We start from the raw sequence: 20,014 nt of genomic DNA, 5'->3' as shown, positions 1-20,014 counted from the left end.
CACTAAATAATGTATTTCCACCCAGAATTGCATATCTCAATTTGTGAAGTAAACATGCAACTGATGATCTGAGTGTCAGCAGTTAAACTGATCTTATCTTGCCACTTCTCCAACATCCCATTTGCTAATTTCCTCGTATTAAATCTGCCTAGTTCGCTGCCTAGTGTCTTCAATGTTATCAGATATGCTGGGGATCAGTTGGCTATACAGTCCCAAATGTTGTTGCTTTAGAACTCCCCATTAAATCTCTACTTGAATATTTCAGTGATCTGTGCCTTTATTTTGACATACTAAATTATTTTTAAAGTTAACAACATAATTTTATATTTATTTCCAAATAAGCACTTACCAAAATCCTGCATAATCATTGCATGAGAGACTTTCGAGTCTTGTGAATGTAGCTCAAGTCCTCCCCCTCCTTGATCCATGATTTATAATTTTCATCAGTCCTTAAACAAAATGTGCAATAATTAGTGTCTAAACTAAAAAGATTTAAAATGTTTTCTTGAGCATTCCTATGGCTCTGACAAGCTAACTATATCATCATATACAAGCTGTGTTGCATATGAACTGGCCATTGATGGACTGTAAAAAACAATAGGCTTCAAATAACTTTCCTAGCACAAATCCTGTACAAAAAAAATCAGGTAAGCATTGCAAGAACAGCACAGAAAGCCAGATGACAAATTTAACCTCTGCCAGTTCTTACCAGAGCTATCTATTAACTCATTTCTAGAACCATTTCCTAGGTAATACAAAGAGTTTGCTTCTATCATTATATCACTCAGTGCATTTTGGTTTAGAGAGCAAAATATCTTCATAGTATCTCTGGATCTTTTGAAATTCTCACATAGAGTGGATTGACAGAATGTTGTGATGGAGATCTCAGTATCATAAGTGATAGCCACAATATTCAGTCTTAAGATCATTAACAAGATTTTCACAATCCACCTGGTCAAACAGAAGTAAATTAAATGGCTAATATTTGGGGAAGCATTTACTTAGTGTTTTAAAATAAGATTGACTGAGTCTTTGAAACTTTTAGTCTTTCATCAGATAATTCAAGTACAGGGTTACCTCACATGACCTCTAAAAATAGCATTACGGTTACATTTCTAAACTACCTTCAGAGACCCAAACTACTGATGTGGTGATAGAAGGTCAAATCTCAAGTTGACAACCGTGAATTTAAAATTAAAGTCATTAAATAAAAATAGAATAAAATGGTGAATATGAAACTATCACGGTGTCATAAAAAGCCATTCTTCATTTAGGTCCTTCAGGAACTCCACTGGAATTCAGATACCAATGGATCTGATGCTTTGCTGACTGATGGGCCAGAAAAAAAATTAGTACTGTTTATATGTAGATTTGAAGGATAAATTCAAGGGTTGAACATGCCAATGGCTCAAACATTTCCACCAGCAGCACTGTCTAGACTAAAAGAACCCAGGCATCCAATCGGGTACTCCCAGTATCCAGCCTGCCTCCCAGTGATGAAGCTCTGCACAGCAGCTGTATGCTGTGCAAGCAAACTTCTTCATGTTGGTTATAGGGGATTACAAAGTATTTAAGTAGCGATTTTGTGGAAAATATTGAATAAACTTATTCGAGCAACTTATGTTGCTGCAGCTGTGAAACAGCCAGTTGCTCTCCATTCAAGCAAAATGAAAGATTGTCCTGTACCAAGTCTGATCACATGCAGGCTCTTTGGGCATTTTCCCAACACGACTGTCACAACTGCCCTGTCGAGTCCAAAATCAGATTCCCTTCTTGAAAAATCCTGCCACAAATACAGAACTTCTGCATTTATGAGGAATCCCACAATTGCTGAATAGCGTGCTGGGGAGTGCTGGCAATTACTACAAAAGTTTATTAAGTAAATCTAGGCCATTGAGGGTATGAGCTGTATGGTTCAGCCTGAAGAAGAGTTGATAAAGATATGAACTGTGATTTTTTTAGCCTTCCCTATATTCAACTGGTGGGAAGAAAACCACAATTTATCCAAGAGATGACTATATGACAAGACCGTGGAATGGAAAGAAAAGACAGAGCACGACATCATCTCCTCCCCTCCCTGTGCACAATGTTCATAGGGAGTGAAATATGGCTTTGGATATGGAAGGTGAGCAATAATAGTAGATGAGTGACTCAAAAGCTAGCAAGGAAAGGATGGGAGAAGAGGAGCCACAGCTGTGAAAATCTGTAAATGAGCATTAGGACAAGGATGCAAGAAGGATCTCATTATTATCTGGAATAAAAATGGAAAGAAGATAACAAGAGAATTTACAAAGTCAAGCAGCAGGACTTCTTGGAAAGGAACTTGTGTGGCCAACAGGTTTAATAGGATCAGAAGCCCAATGTCATTTACAGAATAGGCTCAAAAATGAAAGGAAATAAAATCCAAATTGAAAGAAAACATCCAGTATATCCTCAAAGAAAGATGACGTATTATTTTTAAAAGTTTTGATGTTCTTGTTTGGACAATTGTATTTTTATTCATGTGTTTATCTATTAAAATGACGACACAGTGCCCTGCATGCTTGGGATAAAGATACATTTTCCCTTGTGCTCCACATAAAAGATTGTTTCTTAGGATCTTTTTTCTTAACTTTTGATCAGTTAAAAGATAAATACAATATACATAATAATATAATTTTTGCATATTATCAATTAAAAATGTATTTGAAAAAGAGACTGGGAGCAGATTTGAGACTCCCTAAACAAAGTCAATTTGAAGATATAATAACAGATACATTTGTTGTTAAGAAATTTATTACTAATAGGTATATAAAATTACAAGAGACTGTAAAGACAGAAGATTTATATAAAAATCTGATGTGAGAAAGATTTAAATATACAAATTCAGGAGGAGATCTGGTCAAAATTATGTTATGAAAGTGTTACAAATACAGTAAATGTTAGATATCAAATGGTTCAATATAATTTTCTTCACATTTAACGTAAGTTAAACGGACTTAATCCTATTTGTTCAAATAAGTGTTTTCGATGTGCGAAAGCAAGAGGGACTTTTTTTTGCATTCAGTGTGGGCTTGTGAAAAAGTGGCAAGGCTTTGGAATGAGCTGAGTTTATTATTAGGGCGAATTATGAAGATAAAGATACCAAAGGATCCAAGAATATTTTTACTTGGAGATATTTATGAAAATGATATAAAATTGAAATTGGATAAATACCAAGAAGAATGTTTAAGTTTTGCAATAGCAACTGCAAAAAAAAATGTACAGTGCTATCATGGAAAGATGAGAGAGAAGTGTTATTAAGTAGATGGTATAATGAGATGCAAAACTGTATACCTTTGGAAAAAAATTACACATAGTTTAAGGAATTGAGTTGAAAATGTTTATAGTTTTTGGAAACCATATATGGATTTTATGGATAGTTTTCCATCCAGCTCTATCTTATCCACTCCTCTTAATTAGTAATTTTTAATAACAATTAATGATTGTCGATGCTAATATTATTGTATATTAAATGATAGGTATTTCTTTCCTTTTCTTACTTTTTGGCGGGAGCGGGGATTGGGAGAAAATATATAAAAGTTCTTTTTTTGTATGGATATTTGATTAATGTTTTATTCATTTTTCCTGTCATGATGCAAACAATTAAATAAAATTTTAAAAATGTTAACTATCCAAAAAAAAATTCACATGTGATTAAAGTGCACGTTCCAGCTTTTATTCATTTTGGTTTGACCATGTAGAAATTATAGCACTTTTTATACATAGGGGTATAACTTACTCCGTTGTTAATTTAAATAATTATTCATATGCCTTCTCTGGATATTTAGCCACTCAAGGCTATAGCATTGGGCATAGTTACCATATTTTCTAGCTAATGCTACTGAAGCTTTGCATATTTCTTTCCACATATTCAAACCATGGTTTTCCCCAAGAGGAGAGGCATTTCAGAGGGAACAAAAGATATTGATTAGCTTAGTTTGCCAGTCTGTTAGACCAGAGAGCAAAGCAAGAGAAATTAAATCATTAAATCAAGGAAATATATCTGTTTTAACCACAAAAACTATGCATTCAAACAGGCTCTGTTTCAATTGAATTACTCATTTTTTTGCCCCCCCCCCCATACAATCTTGAATCAGGATTACACAACCATCTTAAACAGGGGCATGAGAATGCAAGTGGGATGCAAAACAAGCTGAAAAAGAAAATGTGGGAACTTTTGAAATAATTTTTCTATCTTAAATATTTTCTCTTAGTTGCTGGTAAGCTTCTGGGTGTCAAACAATAGATATTACATTGTCTTTCTTTCCCCATGTACAAAGATATGAAGTTCCAAATTAAAAAGGTTTTATAAATGTTATTTATGTTATAGTACAGGTCATAATTTCTTATTTTATCAAAGTCTAAAATCTGATGTTTTGTATTTGTGTAAATGTTTTGAATTTGCATTTATTTCTCTTCATACTAGGTTCTAGGTCAGTGGTTCTCAACCTTTCGTTCCACTCACATACCACTTTAAGTAATCCCTATGCCATTGGTGCTATGTGATTAGTAAGGGATTGCTAAAGGTGGTATATGAGTGGGAAGGGAACAAGACCAAATTGTTTCTGAAATATTTTGCTTCAGAAAAATTGTCAATGGCCCATTTCCTTTGGAGTTATGAAACCGTGCACATAACAAGTCAATTAGGTATGATTAAACCAGTGGCTTTCAAACTTTTTTTTTCCACCCGCATACCACCTTAAGCAATCCCTTACTAATCACAGAGCCCCTATGGCATAGGGAATAGTTAAAGTGGTATGTGAGAGGAAAGAAAAAGGTTGAGAACCACTGTTCTAGGTACTTTTAAAAGATCTTTGCAGTCTCACCCAAGAGAGAATACTGAGAAATAAAATATGGGAACAAACAGAACTGATGTTAAGGGAAAGCTGGCCTGAAACAAGTCACTAAAATAATCATAAGACAAAGAGTGAACACAAGACTGAGTCCAAAGTATTTCAACGTACCAATGCAAATCCAATTAAAAATCCAAATCTAGTGGCTAAGCTGGTCATGGACCAACAAAATTAGCACATGTACCATTTGAAAATAGTAAGGCAAACCATTATCAGCACTGAGCAGTTACTTGATGCTAATAAATAGCTCTCTTTCTATTCCCAGAAATGCACATTCAATGCCTAATTTCTCACACAGTTGAGGATCTGTTACCTATATATTCAAGTCTTGGAAATATCTAAAGTGTTGGACCCTTCCAGCAAGTACTGACAAAAGGCAAAGGAGGAAAAACCCAACACCCAACCCCAACCAACCAATTTTCCCCTGCAGCCGCTGCAACCGTGTCTGCCTGTCCCGCATCGGACTTGTCAGCCACAAACGAGCCTGCGGCTGACGTGGACTTTTTACCCCCTCCATAAATCTTCGTCCGCGAAGCCAAGCCAAAGAAAAGAAGTATTGAAACATTCACCAGAGTCATGTGTATTGGGGGAATTGTACCATGCAAAATAAACTCATTTCCTGTTTTTTTTTGCTGTTTGCACCTTCATTTTGTGAAACAATTATCACAAATTATCATGAATGCCATCATATGACAATAAAAATTCTTCAAGTGCCTGTGGAATTACATGCTCCTGTGATTGCAAACAAGAAACCAAGATATTAAGGAAATTTCACTTTAATCACACTCTAGTGGAAACAGATCATCACAAGTGTGCCTTGTGTCAGCTGCCTAACAGACAAGAAACATACAAATGATGAGAAAGAAATAAAGAAACCCCTGGTACTCAGAATTCAAACAAGCGGCAGCCTCAAGCAACTAGCAATAGAAAAATGTGAGGAAAATAAATAAAATTAAAATACCGTAAATAAGAATAAAACAATAGATTAAAAAATAGGCAAGTTTAAAATTGTAAAAATAAATATTCTCGTAAGTAATACATAAATCTTTAGTGGAGATGGGACCAAATAATCAGCAAGCAGAGTGTGCCTTGGTTATGCTTTGCTGTAGCAGCTATTTGAATGAAGTTATGGGTGGAGAGCAGGAGGGGGAAGCTAGTGGAGTTGTTCAAGTGAACCGGCGTGGACTTGAAGGGCCGACGTGGCCCGTTTCCACGCCGTAAACAGTTATATGGTTATATGTGAAACAGCAATGGCGTCGCCCAGGTTGAAAAGCTGGTTGATGCTGATCACCGTCGGGGGTGACACTCCTAAAGTATTTCCTTATCCGTGCTTAGTAAGAGTAATAATCTCGTCAGAGGCTTTATCTGTAAAACTTGGGGGAAGGTGGGGGGGTTAATAATCTATAATATTGTTTGTCTTTCAAGTGACTCCTGGGAGGGGAAGGAAACTGCAGATGCAGCGACGGTTAAATGCTTTCAAAGTATGTGTCTGAAAATACAGTAAAATGCTTTAAAGTTTATATATTCATGGAAGTGAGGTTTGTTTAGTGTAAATACAGTATAGTATTTTTGTCTTTTAAACTGTTTATTAATGCAGGTGTCTTGGTTAGGCATTGTAAGAGTAAGTCTCAAGCAACTGGAAAATACACTTATCCGGCATCTACCAATCCCCATAGGTGCCAGATACAAGGGTTTTACTGTACAATGATTACTTCAGGTTAAGCCATAAAAAGGTTAACAACTTCATTGGGCTGTGATTGTCACAGAACATCTTAGACCACTGAACACATGGAGTGAATACTTCAAATCAAGCTCAAAAACATATACCTTAAGCAATCAACCATTCAAGATGGTGATCACAGGTGACAGGATGGAAAGTTTTCCCTGAGCAATGTTTTGCCAAGAACAAGTTCAAAAACTACAAATTATAGACACTTACTTAATAGATAATAACCAGTGAGGAGAATATCTGGATCAGAAAAGTATACAGGTGGCCTGGGCACTTAAGCAAATTTCTCAAAAGCATTAGTGGGGGCTCGAGCAACCCTGCAATTGAAGAGTTGTTAAAGAATTTTACATGGGTAAACAAAATTATTACACCTTTTATGGTCTTGTAAAGTGCTACCTTGCAAAATGTGCCAGTGACGTTGGAAATTTTCAGTTATATTTTTCCTAGCAAGCATTTACTGCGTGACAAACTACACTCATCTGTGTAAATCAAAAACCATGATCCAAAATTTACAAAGTTACTGAATAACAAATTGGGCTGTATTTCTTTTCAGAGCCAAATATAGTTGAAAATATTTTTCAGTCATGACTACTTTACACATGCCAATTAACTGGATGTTATATCCACAGAACAAGTGACACTCTATAAACATACTGGTAATTGTTAACTGCCAGAGGCAACATTCGTATTCAAATCAAGAATTACTTTGCTTAAAGTTAGTCACCATTACAAAAAAAATATGGAAGCCATTTTGTGCATAGAAAGACTCTATGAACAACAAAATGAATCAATCCATTTTTGGTAACTTGAGCTGAGTTTGCCATTGGATGAACTCCCTTTGTCTGGCCATGAAACCAATAGTATCTTCCCAAACAGATAAAAGTTAAATTAACTTATGGTTTAATTCCAGATGGTAATTGAAAACACATCAAATAGAAAATTGAGTGCAAAGGGCATACTTAATTTCAAAGTCCAAACCTTACTTCCAAATTTATGGGAAATTAAAAATCAATCTCTAGGAGCCTACTATATGTATTCACAAAATTAAATCTCTTTAACAGAGGTAGCAAAACTTTATTTGGAATCCAAGGTTATTCAGAAATGAGAACACCACAAATCCAGCTCCATGCTTAATTTAAAAAAATTCCTGCTGATATTCATTTGTTCCTGAAAATTAAATTTCAAATGCAGTCAATTTGAACTGCTTTGATCTTATACTAATGCATTACTTGTTCAATTCCTATATATTCTTCCTCTTGCTGATCTCGTTCCCCAGTAGGAGATCTGTCTACTTGCACTCTCTACTTGGTATCTCTATATATTGATTTAGAAAACTTTCCTGAACATATCTGACAATCTAAGCCATCCAGCTCTTTTCCAGTATGGGAGTTCCAATCACCTACTATCACAACTTTGTTCCTTGGAGCTGTCTGCTATCTCTCAGCAGATTTTCTCCTTCAATTCTCGCTTTTAGGTAGTCAAAAATACAATCTCATTAATATGGTCATACTTTTCCTGTTCCTCTCAGCTCCACTCATATAACCTCAGTAGAAGTGCCTTCTCATCCATCCTGACAGCACAGATGAGACATTTGCTCTAATGAGCAATGCTACTCCTCCCCCTTTCACCCCTCCAGGTCTATCATGTCTGAGTCATAGAACCCCAGAACATTGAGTTGCAGTCCTGCCCATCCTGCAACCAAGCTTCACTAATCGCCCCAATGTCATAATTTCACTTGCCAGTCCACGCTCTACACTTATCTGCCTTTCCTACAACATTAAAAAAGATGCACCTGAGAACATTATTTCCACCATGCACAACCCATTGATTTCTCTTTAAACACAATCTTAATGTCAACTTTTTTTCCCATCATTCTACTATCTGCTCTGGCCCTGGTTCCCTCCACCCAGCAAATACAGTTTAAACTCCAACCCCCTTCTTCCCAGAGCAGCACTAGGAAACCTTCCCAGGGGGATATTTATCATCCTCCAGTTCAGACGCAAACCATCCCAGTGGTACAGATCCCAGCTTCCCTGGAAAAGAGCCCAATGATCCAGAAATCTGAAGCCCTCTCTCCTGCACCATCTCCTTAGCAATGTGTTAACCTCCAATATCTAACCTCATTAGCACATGGCATGGGTACCATTCCTAAGATCACAACCCTGGAGGTCCTGTCCCTTAACTTGGCACCTAACCCCCCTGAACTCTCTTTGAAGGAGGTCATCACCCTTCTGACCCATGATTAGTCCCTAAATGGATCACAACATCTGACTGCTCAACCTTACTCTTGAGAATGCTGTGAATTCGATTGAAGATATCCTGGACCATGGGCGCTTAGAGGCAACATACCATCCAGGATTCTCAAACCCCTCCACAGAAACGCTTATCTATTCCCCATACTATTGAATCCCTATAACTACCGCTTGCCTCTTCTCCTCCCTTCATTTCTTTGGCATAGGGCCAGTCTCTGTGCATCACGCAGGCTCAGCATGGATTCAAGGGCAGGTCCCATTTGACAAATTTACTGGAGTTCTTTGAGGATCTAACAAGCACAGTGAAAAGAGGAGAGCAGGTAGATGCCTTATACTTGGATTTCTAAAGATATTCAATAAGCAGTGCAAGGCCTATAATTGCTCATGATGTACATGAATAATTTGGAGAAGGGGACTATGTGTAGCGTATCCAAGTTTGCTGATGGCACAAAATGGACTGGAAAAGCAATTTGTGCAGAGGATTCAGAGATATACATGTTAACTGAGCGTACTAGGGTCTGGCAGTGGTGGGGGGGGGGGTGGTACAATGTTGGTACATTGTACCAAGGTCATCTACTTTGGAAAGAAAAATAACAACAGAAATTTTTTAATGGTGGAAGATTGTAGCATGCACTTGTGTAGAGCCATAAGGGAGTGCTTGTGCACAATAAGGTTGATTTGCTGGAGGGATTGTATTTAAGAGCAGGGTTGCAACCAGTGTACTGCATACAGTTCTTGTCTCCTTACTTGAGAGAGGGTATACTGACTTTAGAGATGATGCATAGGCTGTTCACAAGATTGATTCCAGAGATTTAGCCTACGAGGAGAGATAGAGTCTCCTGGGACAATACTCGCTGGAATACAGAAAGATATAAAATTATGAAAAGGATAGCAAGATGGAGGCAGGAAAATTGTTTCCATTGATAGGTGAGACTAGAAATAAAGGACATTGTCTTAAAATCTAGGGAAGTAGATTTAGGGCAGGGATAAGGAGGAACTACTTCTTCAGAGAGTAGGGAATCTGTGGAAATCTCTGCCCGGGGAAGCAGCAGAGGTACCCCATTAAATTTATTTAAGACACAGTACAACTCCGATTATCCAAAATAGTTTTTTTGGAGAACTGATCATTTTTAAAAAAAAAACAGCCCAGTAGCAACAGCAAATCACTTGTATCAATGTTTAAACAACAAACGACAAAGAAGACTTTTTAAGCAGCAAAATAATGTTTAATACCAAAAAAAAATGCTCGGTGCCACCGATCCTTGATATTTCCCAATATCACCGAGACCTCCCAATCGCCGCTGCCGCTGATCCCTGGGGAGGCTTCCCAAGCCGGTGTCGAATCAGCGGGCTCCTGTCTCCCCAGACAGCAGAGCTCCTGACGCCCAGGTCCCGACTCTAAATCTTCTCCCAAGCCTACTGCATACACACATGAGGGAGAGGAGGGAACACCACTGAGCCCAAGGTCGTGCTCCTGCCTGGAGCATATTGGGACAATGTGGCTAGAAGACAGTAGCATGCAGTTTGAGCATTGAGAGTTGGAGAGAAAAGTCAATGGGGAAGGTAAAGAAGAAATGGAAAGAGAGGGGAGGGAGTTACCTGAAACAGGACAATCGTCATTTTAATTTCATGTCAGGTCAATTTTTTTTAAAACCTGTGAGGTCAGTTCGGCTATTAAAAAAAAATTTGGATAAATGTGGATTTCTGACTTGTTTCGGATATCCTCATTTATTTGAAATTTTATAAGATTTTCAGATAAATAAGGATTTTGGAGAATCCGATTTCAAATAATCAGAGGTTATACTGTAGTTACGTGGAATTCTGGGTAGCAGAGGAATTACAGGCAATGAAGAAAAGGCGGATATGTGGAGTGGAGTCCATGCCAGACCAAATGTGATCTTACTAAATGGCAAAACAGGCTTGATAAGCTAGATGGGCTACTCCTGGTTCCATTTCTTATGTTCTTATTCATGTTTGTTCGTAAAGTGTAAAATACACAAAAATCACTTGATATGATAATCATATCACCACAGCATTGTTCTTTCTTTGGCTTGGCTTCGCAGACGAAGATTTATGGAGGGGTAATGTCCACGTTAGCTGCAGGCTCGTTTGTGGCTGACAAGTCCGATGCGGGACAGGCAGACACAGTTGCAGTGGTTGCAGGGGAAAATTGGTGGGTTGGGGTTGGGTGTTGGGTTTTTCCTCCTTTGTCTTTTGTCAGTGAGGTGGGCTCTGCGGTCTTCTTCAAAGGAGGTTGCTGCCTTCCGAACTGTGAGGCGCCAAGATGCACAGTTTGAGGCAATATCAGCCCACTGGCGGTGGTCAATGTGGCAGGCACCAAGAGATTTCTTTAGGCAGTCCTTGTACCTCTTCTTTGGTGCACCTCTGTCACGGTGGCCAGTGCAGAGCTCGCCATATAACACGATCTTGGGAAGGCGATGGTCACATAAAAACACTTAAGACAGACAAGAAAGAACCATCGCTAAAAGTGTAAAGAGGAAATAAGTTCAGCTGTTCATAGGAATAAATGTTTGTACATTCATCAGACTTTTGAATTTAGTAGATTATGGAGCTTGTCTGTATGTTGGAGTACCCACAATCAGAATTTCAAAACCGAGAGATGGCATGTATTCAATTTTGGCTTCACAGCAAAAACAAACAGCTGAGCAAAGCTCTAAAATCTCAGAGCTCTGTCACCTATATGCAAGACATTTATGTAAATTCAGGACATGTAGGAAAAAAAGACCCAAGCCACATTGCATAGGGGTAATTAGAAATAAATGGATGCTGTATTATGCACGAGCATAAAGGAGAAGAAATAAATTCCAGTGCTTGGTGCAGAGTGCTGTTTCATCAACATGTATTCATATCATCTGACTGTCGACCCACGAATTATCAAATGGTGACAGCTTAATCTGATAACTAATGCAATCAAAACATTTTTAGAGAAGTATGTCAGTGTTCATAAGAATGCAGTGGAAATATTTTATAAAAGTGATGTTTAAAAAGGTAGGCGAATAAAAAGTGAATATTTTTGAAGACCCACACTCTTTTTGAAAAATGTGTATTTGAAAAACAATTCTTTTGTTTGCACAATATTAAGATTGAGCTTTGTGTAAATGAGTAATATTTGAGGGAGGAATCACGTGATGGAGTAGGGTCAGTAGGGTAAAACCAGCCATCTCCAGAAAAATGTCAAGAAAAGACAAAGTTCAACAAATATAAAATATAAGAAATAGAAGATAAAATTGCAGAGAAAAGAAAGAAGATGGCACCTAAGAAAGAAAAAAATAAAACCAACAGGGAAAAAAAAGAAAAGTCACCTGAAAAGAAAGAAAAAGGCCTTGCCTGCACGAAGGAATAGGGAGCCATGGTGGCGGAGAACGTCCATTCTCTGAGGTTGGTGCCGGCCCTGCAGAGTCGCGACCCCCCGACTGGTGGACTGCAAAAATGGCTCTCTGAGCCAAACAGAAGTGCACAACTGTGCATGCGCGAGGAGTCACGCATGAGCAGTACGCAATCAAAGGTAAAAGAAAACACCGACGGGAGGGGGGGCTCAGCTGAGGAGCAGGCAACACGGCGCGATCAGCTGAGGGTCGCCCAACACCAGGGCTCTCAGCTGAAGGATGAGGAAGGTGGCAGGAGAGGGAGTGAGATACCAAGCGAGAAAGAAAGTCGACGGGGTGAACGGCAGGAAGAGCAGCAGGAGGCCCGACAGATGAGCAGCCCAGAAGGGGGGGACCAACAGCAAGAGGCCCAGCAAGAAGAGGCCCGACAAAGTGATAAAAGCAACTCATCAGGAAAATCAGAAGATATACAGATACAAAGAAGAGAAGAAGAAGACACAAACACAGGTACAGACACAGAAGAAGAGGAAGAAGACCAAGATTTTCACAGAGAAATAGAAGGTAAAACAGATGGACAGAATATAGATAAAGATTTTTTTGAAGAACAAATGAGAGCATTTTAAAAGAATGGTTGTCATTAGAAATTAGTGCAATTAAAAGAAAAATGAAAAGAACAGAAGATAAAATGCAAAGATTAGAACTAGTCATGGCAGAAATAGGGAAAAGAGTAGAAAATGTGGAAGAACAAGAAACGGCTGTAGAAATGGAAGTAAATGACTTAAGAGGAAACGTGGAAGAAAGTGACAAAAAATTAAAGAGTCACGAGTTATTATCTCAGAAAATTGATATGTTGGAAAATTATAGTAGACGAAACAACATTAAAATAGTTGGTCTGAAAGAGGGTGAAGAAGGCACAGACATGAAGGAATTTATAAAAGGATGGATCCTGAAGGTCCTGGGAATGACAGAAATGCAGGAAGGAATGGAAATAGAAAGGGCACACTGAGCACTAACTCCAAAACTGCAGATACATCAAAAACCAAGATCTATCTTAGTAAAATTTTTGAGATATACGACAAGAGAAAATATACTGGAGCAGGCAAGGAATAAAATTAGAGAAGATAATAAACCATTGGAATACAAGAGTCAAAAAAATATATTTTTACCCAGACATAAGTTTTGAACTCTTAAAGAAGAGGAAGGAATTTAATACAGCAAAATCGATCCTATGGAAAAAAGGTTATAAATTCATGTTAAGACATCCAGCTGTACTTAAAATATTTACACCTGGGGAGCAAAACAGACTGTTCTCGGATCTGGAGGAAGCACAAGAATTCACAGAGCGTTTGCAGGATAGAAGGAGAGATGAAGAGATGTAATAAGAATGAAGAACAGCAGTAAAGTATATACAAAAGATGTAAAAACAATGTATACGTAAAGAACTAAAGAGGGAAAAGAGAAGGGAAGGAAGGAAGGGGGAAAAAAGAGCTTTGTTATATGTGTAAAAAAAAGTGTTTTCTGGGAGGGGGGTTAGGGGAGGGAAGAGAATAACCATGACTGCAAAATCAGTTGACGCTTGCAAACAAGATCGCAATCCAAATGGAAAGGGGATAAGGGGCAACTCGGGGGGGGGGGCATTTGGGGTTAAGGTAATATTGGGTGTGGGAATTGTTGGAGTATTTTATGTTTTAAATGTGTTGTCATACATTGAGTTTAAAAAGGGAAAACAGATGAAAATGGGGAAAAGGGGGGTGGTGGTGGTGGTGCGGAAGCAGAAATTAGCTATAAACAAGATATAAGATGGCCACGTTGAACTATATGACTATAAACATTAATGGAATACATAATCAAATTAAAAGGAAGAGGCTATTAAATTTACTGAAAAAAGAAAAAAATAGATATAGCATTTGTGCAGGAAACGCATCTAACTGAAGTGGAACCTAACAAATTAAAGAGAGACTGGGTAGGACATGTAGCGGCAGCATCATATAATTCAAAAGCTAAGGTGTAGCCATATTAATTAATAAAAATGTACCATTCAAATTAGAGGAGGAAATAATAGATCCAGCAGGGAGGTATGTAATGATAAAGTGTCAGATATACTCAGAATTTTGGAATTTGCTCAATATATATGCACCTAATGAGGAGGATCAAAAGTTTATGCAAGATATTTTTTTGAAGATTGTAGATACACAAGGAAATATATTGATAGGAGGGGATTTTAACCTTAATTTGGATCCATTGTTGGATAAAACTGGACAAAAGACAAGCAAAAAGAATAAAATAGCCAAATTTATGATTAAATCAATGCAGGAAATGAAACTTATGGATATACAGAGGAGGCAGCACCCAAGAGAGAAGGCATAAAACATACTCAAGGATTGATATGTTTTTGTATAAAGCTAGACGATATATCTGATCATTTATCCTTGTAATTATCAATAGAACTGGAAGACATCCCACCAAGAACATAAAGATGGAGGTTAAACTCCATGCTACTTAAAAGACAGGAATTTAGAGAGTTTATTGAACGCCAATTTTAGTTATGTAACTAAGATAAAAAAGGACTACAATCGGGAAATAGAGCAGTTGGAAAGGGAGATAGTAAGTACAGAAAAGGAACTGGTAAAAAGGGATGATATAACGAAAAAGAGAGAATTGGCGGACAAAAAAATTCAAATACGAAACATTACAAACGTACAAGGTGGAGAAGAACATAATGAAAATAAAGCAAAAGTATTACGAACTGGAAGAAAAAAAACACATAAAATATTAGCCTGGCAACTTAAAATAGAACAAGCTAAAAGAACTGTATTGGCAACAAGGAAAAAGGACAAACAAATTACATATAACCCAATGGAGATTAATGAAAACTTTAAGGAATTTTATGAACAATTATACCAAATTGAGAACGAGGGGAAAGATGATAAAATAGAAGAGTTTTTAGCTAAAATTGAACTGCTGAAATTGCAAGAAGAACAAGCTGATAAAACCATTTGAAATAGAGGAAATACAGGATATATTAAAATACCTGCTGAACAATAAAACACCTGGAGAGGATGGATTCCCAATAGAATTCTATAAAACATTTAAAGAATTATTAATTCCTCCTCTCCTGGAAGTAATGAACCAGATAGAAGAAACACAAAACTTGCCAGATTCATGTAAGACAGCAATAATTACAGTATACCAAAGACGGGGAAGGATCCATAAACACCAGCATCATATAGACCAATATCTCTGCTTAATTCAGATTATAAGATAATAGCAAAATTATTAGCAAACAAATTGGCCGATTATGTACCAAAAATAGTAAAACAGGATCAAACTGGATTTATTAAGAAAAGACGAACAGCGGATAATGTCTGTAAACTTATTAATCTAATTCATGCAGTTCAAGGAAATAAGAAGCCAACAGTGGCTGTTGCTTTAGACGCAGAAAAAGCCTTTGACAGAGTAGAATGCGACTATTTATTTTAAGTGTTACAGAGGTTCAATCTACTAGAAAATATATTAATTGGATTAAAGCATTGTATAATGGGCCATTGGCAAAGGTAACAGTAAATGGATATGTATCAAGCCAATTTAAATTAAGTAGGTCAACCAGACAGGGATGTCCATTATCCCCTTCATTGTTCGCCTTAGCAATAGAACCATTGGCAGAACTGATAAGAACAGAAAATAAAATAAAAGGGATAAAAATGAAGGAGAAGGAATATAAAATCAGCTTATTTGCAGATGACATCATAGTAAACCTAACAGAACCAGAAATATCAATAAAAGAATTACATAAGAAATTGAAGGAGTATGGAGAAATATCGAGGTAAAAAATCAACGCAAATAAAAGTGAAGTGATGCCAATGAGTAACGCGGATTATACAGAATTTAAAAAAGAATCACCATTTAACTGGCAAGCACAAGCAATCCGATACCTAGGGATCAGGTTAGATAATAACTTAAGCCACTTGTACAAACAAAATTATCAGCTATTAATAAAGAAATTGCAGGAAGACTTAGAACATTGGAAAGAATTACCACTAACATTGATAATGAGGGCAAATTGCATTAAAATTAATGTTTTCCCAAGGATACAATACTTATTTCAATCGTTGCCAATTCCCTTAACAGAGAAATTCATTAATGAACCAACGAGAATAATAAGGAAAATCTTGTGGAAAGGGGGGAAACCAAGGGTAGCATTAGATAAATTAACAGAGAGGTATAACCAAGGTGGTTTGCAGTTACCAAACTTTAAAAATTATTATAGAGCCGCACAATTAAGGTATTTATCAGATTTTAACCAGACAAGGGAAAAACCAGACTGGACTAAGATAGAACTAGAGCTGGTGCAATATAAAAGCTCACCAGTATTGCATCATTTACTTAATATATGGAAGAAGATCCACTTAGAAAGGAAAAAAACGAATTACCAAATACCAAAACCCACTAATCCCTTTTTCAATAGACAACCTTTCCTTTAGAGAATGGGAGAGAAAAGGAATCAAAAGAATAGAAAATTGTTTTTTTGGGAAATAATTTATTAACATTTGAACAGCTGAAATACAAATATGGAATAACTCATGGTACAATGTTTGCATATCATCAAATGAAAGCTTATTTAAAGGATAAATTGGGAAACAGACTGAGATTACCAGAAGGAACCAGCTTTGAATATGTGATTACAGACACAATGATAATTAAAAGATTTATAATGAACATGTAGATTAAGCTGCAAGACAAGAAAAATTATGAAATAAGCTATAAACCTAAAAAAAAAGTGGGAAAAGGATTTAAACATAAAGATAAAAAATGAAACATGGGAAAAGTTATGTTCTGGAACTATGAAGAATACAATAAATGCAAGGTTACACATGATACAGTATAATTGGTTACACAGGTTAGATATAACGCCTCAAAAGTTAAAAGAGTGGGATCCAACATTATCAGATAGATGTTTTTGCTGTAAGAAGGTAATGGGAACAATAGTACAAGCAATTTGAGCATGTATGAAAGTGAAAATGTTTTGGGAAGATCTAAATCAGATATTAAATAAAATCACAAAAAATAACATACCAAAAAATCCAGAGATCTTTCTTCTAAGTAACATAAGAAGTAAGGAATTAGGCCTCAAATTGGATAAAGCGCAAAAAAGATTTATTATGATAGCCTTAGCAGTAGCAAAAAAATGTATAATGTCAACTTGGAAAATGGAAGAGACCCTGAGAATACAGCAATGGTACATGGAAATGAATAAATGTATTCCATTGTAAAAAATAACATACAATTTAAAAAATAAAGTGACATTATTTGAACAAATTTGGGAACCATACATGGAACATAACAGAGAGGACTTGCCTCGGACCTCCACCCCCTAAAATGATAAAAAGACAAAATGACTTGATTCAGTGTGTAAAAGTAGATGACACATTTTTCTTGTTTATTTTTCATTGTGTGAAGACATTGTTCTATGGTTTTATTGTATTATTTATGTTGAATATTTATTGGTTTTGGAGGGGGGAAGGGAGGGTAGGGGGGGAAAAAAGGGAGAAAACGCCACTGTGTATATTTAATGAGAAACGTTTATATATATTTTGGTTGATATAGTTCACAGTGTGAAAAATAAAAAAATATTTAAAAAAAGACAATTGTTAAGCAAGGAATAAAAGGTAACTATTGGGAAATTTTATTCAACTAAGCAATCAAGATGTTGTTGACCAATGCTTTTTTTTTGTTTCTTCTCCAATTATGTGTATTTCTGTGCAGGTTGTGAGGTTGCACAGAACTTGCTCACCTAGAGCAATTTTGTGCTCCCATTAATGATTCTGTGTCATTGAAACCCAGTGAGGGTTTTTCAGTGCTTGAACCGATTTACATTTTCATTTTTATTAAACCATTGATAGTGCAATAAATTAGGGCTTGTTGTCAAGATAAATATTGCTGCGTCATGCTAAGCAACAGTGAACTTGAGCTACCTACTCCTGACCTGTAACATTATCCATAAGACAAATTTAATTTAGCTCCAAAATCTTACCATAAATGTTTGTAAAGAAGGGATCACTTGAAATTTGATGATATTTTCATACCAGTAGCTTGCATCCAACTTTAAAAAATGTCTGAGTACATGGGTCATACATTAAGGAATATGTGTATATTAATGACTGTTCAATCTTATGACTCATCTTCCTCCACCATTTTTCTTTTCTCTCTTTGTTTGTCTGGCACCTGTCAATCAATTGCCCTTGTTCATCACCCTTCACTCCCCCGTGATTAACCAAACCCCCACTGGCCCCTGTCCAATCTCGCACCCTGTCCAAGTTATACCAGCTGCCTCCCCTCTGCACCCTCAGTCTTGATGAAAATTTACAGCACAAAACTTTGACCATTCTTTTCTTCTACTGATGCTGCTTGGCCCACTGAGTTCCCCCAACAGGATTACTTATCGTTTACTAAATAAATATCAGGTATTTTGAAAAATATGGCACCCATTCTTGAAAACTGTAGGTATAAATGTTTAATAGACTCTCTGAAGACCTCATCTCTTGGTAAACTCCAGCATCATTATACTATTAAAAACTTTACACTATATTGTTTACTCTCTTGACATTCTTCAGTTTTTTTCATTTTTCTATTCCTTTTTTGAGGGTTTGGGGAGGGAGGGGGGAATTTTGTATACCACATGTATAATTTTTTTGAAAGTTTTTTTATTGAAATGAATGTATTTACTGTTGTGGTTTAAAAATTCTTGAATAAGATATTCAAAATTGAATTCCCCGAATTGGTTGTTTGTAGCTCCAGTTCAAGCCAAATTGGTTTGGTTGTATTAATTTTTTTTTTTTACAAACCTTTAAGTTTCTATTATTAGAACAAGGCCATTGGATAAATGGGGTCAAGACACTTACTCAGCTGTATTTTGGAATAATCTTGAGTTCTAAAACTGCACTGATGTATCACCAAAGGTAATGGTTTCAGTTTAGCACTTTTCCTAGGCCAAAGATCACTGTACAACTACCTTTTTCAAAAAAGGATAGGATGAATGAACGAATGCTTTATTGTCACATGTACTGAAATACAATTAAAAAAGCTTTATTTTGTTCGCCTGTAAAAAAAAGGAGTAATAATTGAAAAATTACTTTTTATAGTTAAACTAAAGATTAAAACATGCTTATACAAAACTCGTGATTCAAAATTTGAAATAAATTCCATGCATTTAGTTCTTGAATCAAGGATCACAGGGGAAAAAAATTATTTGAAGCATTTCAAGTGAAGAATAATACATTTCTGAAAGACAAGGGAATCAAGGACAATGAGAAACAGAGACAGAAGAGTGAGGCCACAGAGATAAACTGTGGTCTTAATGAATGCAAGACACACTTGATCCAGCTGTTCAACATCTATTTTTTTTGTATCCATCCACAGCTTATAATACCTTAGAGCAGTGGTTCTTAACCTTCTTCTTTCCCTCCCCAAATATCACTTTGCATTCCCTATGCCATAGGTATTCTGTGATTAGTAAGGGATTGCTTAAGGCAGGTGAGTGGGAAGGGAAGGTTGAGAATCACTGCTCTAGACCCAAATGTTATTGAAATATTTTGCTTGAGAAAAATTGTCATGGCCCATTTCCTTTAGAGTTATGAAACCTTGCACATAACAAGTCAATTAAAACAGTGGTTTTCAAACTTTTTCTTTCCACCCATATACTACCTTTAAAAAATCCCTTACTACTCACAGAGCACCTATGGCATAGGAAATACTTAAAAGTGGTAAGTGAGTAGAAAAAGGTTGAGAACCACTGCCTTAGAGCAAATCTCGATT

At 36.6% G+C, this 20,014-nt stretch overlaps 1 protein-coding gene across 4 annotated transcripts in view; it reads right to left on the bottom strand.

Annotated features, from left to right (window-relative positions):
• Nucleotides 1–20,014, bottom strand: part of znf711 (zinc finger protein 711) — a 57,432-nt gene that overhangs the window by 23,419 nt on the left and 13,999 nt on the right. For 3 of the 4 annotated variants that reach the window (XM_069893399.1, XM_069893398.1, XM_069893400.1), the window contains one exon: nucleotides 350–449. In XM_069893399.1, coding sequence (XP_069749500.1) covers nucleotides 350–428 — 79 coding nt within the window. In that variant the 5' untranslated portion in view covers nucleotides 429–449. Of the gene's footprint in view, nucleotides 1–349; nucleotides 450–18,233; nucleotides 18,338–20,014 lie in introns of those variants that run through there. The other variant, XM_069893401.1, reaches the window with a different exon arrangement.

Source organism: Narcine bancroftii, chromosome 8 (genome assembly GCF_036971445.1).
Source record: "Narcine bancroftii isolate sNarBan1 chromosome 8, sNarBan1.hap1, whole genome shotgun sequence".
Taxonomy (NCBI): domain Eukaryota; kingdom Metazoa; phylum Chordata; class Chondrichthyes; order Torpediniformes; family Narcinidae; genus Narcine; species Narcine bancroftii.
This window is presented reverse-complemented; position numbering and strand designations above follow the sequence as displayed.